The sequence below is a fragment of the Oncorhynchus kisutch genome, unplaced genomic scaffold (genome assembly GCF_002021735.2).
Source record: "Oncorhynchus kisutch isolate 150728-3 unplaced genomic scaffold, Okis_V2 Okis07a-Okis12b_hom, whole genome shotgun sequence".
Classification (NCBI taxonomy): domain Eukaryota; kingdom Metazoa; phylum Chordata; class Actinopteri; order Salmoniformes; family Salmonidae; genus Oncorhynchus; species Oncorhynchus kisutch.
Window position 1 is genome coordinate 12,677,406 of NW_022261984.1, and position 5,000 is coordinate 12,682,405.

A 5,000-nucleotide genomic window follows, 5' to 3' on the forward strand; every position below is an offset into this window, starting at 1 on the left:
TCTCTATGTTTCTGTCTCTGTCTCTCTCTGTCTCTTCTCTCTCTGTCTCTCTCTCTCTCACACACACACACACACCCTGTGTTAACCCTCATTGTGTGTCCCTCTACAGGAAAAGTGTCATCAGTACTGGCCAGCAGAACACACAGACACACACACAACACACACACCAGTGTTAGTTTGTGTGTCAGCTATTTTAGATGAAGTTTTAGCCTTAAAATACCTTTTAGTTTTAGTCACATTTTAGTCATCTCATCCTTGGTTAGTTTGAGTTTTTATCAGTCCTCTTAAACTCTGGACAACTTTAGTCTAGGTTTAGTTTGTATCAGTCCTCTTAAACTCTGGACAACTTTAGTCTAGTTTTAGTTTGTATCAGTCCTCTTAAACTCTGGACAACTTTAGTCTAGGTTTAGTTTGTATCAGTCCTCTTAAACTCTGGACAACTTTAGTCTAGGTTTAGTTTGTATCAGTCCTCTTAAACTCTGGACAACTTTAGTCTAGGTTTAGTTTGTATCAGTCCTCTTAAACTCTGGACAACTTTAGTCTAGGTTTAGTTTGTATCAGTCCTCTTAAACTCTGGACAACTTTAGTCTAGGTTTAGTTTGTATCAGTCCTCTTAAACTCTGGACAGCTTTAGTCTAGGTTTAGTTTGTATCAGTCCTCTTAAACTCTGGACAACTTTAGTCTAGGTTTAGTTTGTATCAGTCCTCTTAAACTCTGGACAACTTTAGTCTAGGTTTAGTTTGTATCAGTCCTCTTAAACTCTGGACAACTTTAGTCTAGGTTTAGTTTGTATCAGTCCTCTTAAACTCTGGACAACTTTAGTCTAGGTTTAGTTTGTATCAGTCCTCTTAAACTCTGGACAGCTTTAGTTTAGGTTTAGTTTGTATCAGTCCTCTTAAACTCTGGACAACTTTAGTTTAGGTTTAGTTTGTATCAGTCCTCTTAAACTCTGGACAACTTTAGTCTAGGTTTAGTTTGTATCAGTCCTCAAGAACACAGATGAATGAATAACAGCACATAAAGCTCCCGATGTGATAGAAGCATAACATGGCCAACATGGAATGAAGAGAGAGAGAGTAACCATGGTTTCTAGTTGAGCTTAGTTACAATGTAAGTAAGAGAGTAACCATGGTTTCTAGTTGAGCTTAGTTACAATGTAAGTAAGAGAGTAACCATGGTTTCTAGTTGAGCTTAGTTACAATGTAAGTAAGAGAGTAACCATGGTTTCTAGTTGAGGTTAGTTACAATGTAAGTAAGAGAGTAACCATGGTTTCTAGTTGAGGTTAGTTACAATGTAAGTAAGAGAGTAACCATGGTTTCTAGTTGAGGTTAGTTACAATGTAAGTAAGAGAGTAACCATGGTTTTGAGTTGAGCTTAGTTACAAGTCCAGTGTCTTGGCTTCACATCAGTTCAAAAGACTGAAGAGTGACTGAAGAGTGACTGAAGAGACCGCCTGGGAGCTGTGTGGGAGAGCCAGTCAGATCAGCTCAATCAGGTCACACAACTTTAATTCTGCCAATGAGAGGCCTACATTAAATATTCTGCGTTAGGATTGGACAAAACGGATTAAAAGTAGATTCATGTCAAATCAAAATGCCCATTAGTCTAACGTGGAATTCTCGTCTCGTCACATTTTTATCAACTAAAATTAAAAGTAATTTTGTTACAATTATGGTTTTTTCTCCAGGGCATCTGGTCTCGTTATCATCATAGTTTTAATCAGGAAAAATAGGTTGTTGGCGAGTATTTTTCCTTGTAGTTATTGTTGACTAAATGAACACTGACACACACACACACACACACACACACACACACACACAGCTTTGTTTTGGTGACATTTCAGGACTTTTTGGAGTGTAAAAATGTTTGACCAATAAAAATCTTATTTTCTCTAAACCTAATCTTAGCATTAAACCTAACCTTAACCCCCAAAACCCTAACCCTAATCCTAAAAACCCAAAACCTAACTCTTAAGCATAAAATTGCGTTTGAACAAATTCAGGACCTGAAAAAAGGCCTGACCTTTCAAAAAAAGTTATTATTTACCTACCTCTTCAGGACATTAATATAAAATGTTAGGACATTGGGCTACACACACGCACACTATTGTATTGAATTTTTTACACACACACACACACACACATGTAACCGATGTGAAACGGCTAGCTAGTTAGCGGTGCGCGCTAATAGCGTTTCAATCGTTGACGTCACTCGCTCTGAGACCTTGAAGTAGTGGTTCCCCTTTGCTCTGCAAGGGCCGCGGCTTTTGTGGAGCGATGAGTAATGATGCTTCGAGTGTGGGTGGTGTCGATGTGTGCAGAGGGTCCCTGGTTCGAGCCCAGGTAGGGGCGAGGAGAAGGACGGAAGCTATACTGTTACACACACGCACGCTATGTTAACCCTCATTGTGTCTCCCCCTACAGGAGAAGTGCCATCAGTACTGGCCAGCAGAGCGTTCTGCCAGGTACCAGTACTTTGTGGTGGACCCCATGGCTGAGTACAACATGCCCCAGTACATCCTCCGAGAGTTCAAAGTCACCGATGCCAGGGTGAGTGGGGGAGGGAGTGTTTGTGATCAGATATTTCTCACAACTGTTTTTTGCTGAGTGAGTGAGTGAGTGAGTGAGTGAGTGAGTGAGTGAGTGAGTGAGTGTCAAACTGTGTGGTTTAATCAACCTGTGTTCTGATTGGTGGATTCTTTTTTTTCCAGGACGGCCAGTCTCGGACGGTTCGTCAGTTCCAGTTCACTGATTGGCCGGAGCAAGGAGTGCCAAAGTCAGGGGAGGGGTTCATTGATTTCATTGGCCAGGTGCACAAAACTAAAGAGCAGTTTGGCCAAGACGGACCAATCACGGTGCACTGTAGGTAAGGTCCCGCCTCCCTCAACGCCTCTTTAATCTGACTTGATGTCACCGAACTCCAGATATGTGTTTTTTTGTTACTCAAAATACAGGTACAAACATTGAACAAGCAGATTTTTAAAAAGCACAGAACATATTTACATGTGGCTCTATTCACAGAGAAATGCATGAAGCACGGCAGCCATTTTGTGATCTAATCCGTGGTGTTGTCTTGTGTGGTCCGTCAGTGCTGGTGTGGGGAGGACAGGGGTCTTCATCACTCTGAGTATCGTTCTGGAGAGGATGAGATATGAAGGAGTAGTGGACATCTTCCAGACTGTCAAGATGCTGCGAACACAGAGACCTGCTACGGTTCAAACTGAGGTGAGATATTCAACTCTCAGTAATCCTAAAGTCAACTGTTTAGATTTGGTGTGTGTCTGGAGAACGAGAACTACTACTTCTACTAGTAGCGTCTGTACTGTTGGGCCACATCTACAGGGATTGACCAGCCCAGCTACTGCTGCTGCTACTATTACTACTACTACTACCACTACTAATACTACTACTACTAATACTACTACTACTACTAATACTACTACTGATACTACCACTACTACTGCTGCTGCTACTATTACTACTACTACTACCACTACTAATACTACTACTGATACTACTACTGATACTACTACTACTTCCACGACTAATACTACTACTACTACTACTGATACTACTACTACCACTACTAATACTACTACTACTACTACCACTACTAATACTACTACTACTACCACCACTACTAATACTACTACTACTACCACCACCACTACTACTACTACTACTACTACTACTACTACTACTATTACTACTACTACTACTACTACCATCACTACTTCTACTTCTACTACTACTACTACTACTAATACTACTACTACCACCACTACTAATACTACTACTACTACCACCACCACTACTACTACTACTACTACTACTACTACTACTACTACTATTACTACTACTACTACTACTACCATCACTACTTCTACTACTACTACTACCACTACTGATACTACTACTACTTCCACGACTAATACTACTACTACTACTACTGATACTACTACTACCACTACTAATACTACTACTACTACTACCACTACTAATACTACTACTACTACCACCACTACTAATACTACTACTACTACCACCCACCACTACTACTACTACTACTACTACTACTACTACTACTATTACTACTACTACTACTACTACCATCACTACTTCTACTTCTACTACTACTACTATTACTACTAATAATACTACTACTACTACCACTCCTATTACTACTACTACTACCACTACTAATACTAATAATAATAATATTACTACAACTGATAATACTACTACAACTGATACTGATAATACTACTACAACTGATACTACTACTACTACTACTACTACTGTTACTACTGCTACTACTACTGCTGCTACTACTGCTGTTACTACTACTACTTCTACTACTACTACTATTACTACTACTAATACTACTACTACTACCACTCCTATTACTACTACTACTACCACTACTAATACTACTACTACTAATAATAATATTACTACAACTGATAATACTACTACAACTGATACTACTCTTACTGCTGTTACTACTACTACTGCTACTACTACTGTTACTACTACTACTACTGCTACTGCTACTACTACTACTACTACTACTGTTACTACTGCTACTACTACTGCTGCTACTACTGCTACTACTACTGCTGCCACCACTACTACTACTACTGCTGCTGCTACTGATACTATTACTAATGCTGCTACTGCTACTACTACTACTACTACTGTTACTTCTACTGCTGATGCTGCTACTACTACTGCTGCTGTTACTACTCCTACTACTACAACTGATAGTACTACTACTGCTACTACTACTACAACTGATATTACTACTACTGCTACTATTACTACTACTGCTGCTACTACTACTACTAACACCACTACTGCTGCTACTACTAGTACAACTGATACTACTACTACTGCTACTACTACTACTACTACTAGTACAACTGATACTACTACTACTGCTACTACTACTACTAATACTACTACTGATACTACTACTACTACTACTGCTGCTGCTACTA

At 39.6% G+C, this 5,000-nt stretch overlaps 1 protein-coding gene across 1 annotated transcript in view; it reads left to right on the forward strand.

Moving 5' to 3' along the window:
* The window catches only part of LOC109886482 (receptor-type tyrosine-protein phosphatase delta), a 126,532-nt gene that overhangs the window by 117,302 nt on the left and 4,230 nt on the right, over positions 1–5,000 (forward strand). The window contains exons 26-28 of the mRNA XM_031814598.1: positions 2,407–2,550; positions 2,712–2,866; positions 3,090–3,225. Of these exons, the coding sequence (XP_031670458.1) occupies positions 2,407–2,550; positions 2,712–2,866; positions 3,090–3,225 (435 nt within the window). The remainder of the gene's footprint in view (positions 1–2,406; positions 2,551–2,711; positions 2,867–3,089; positions 3,226–5,000) is intronic.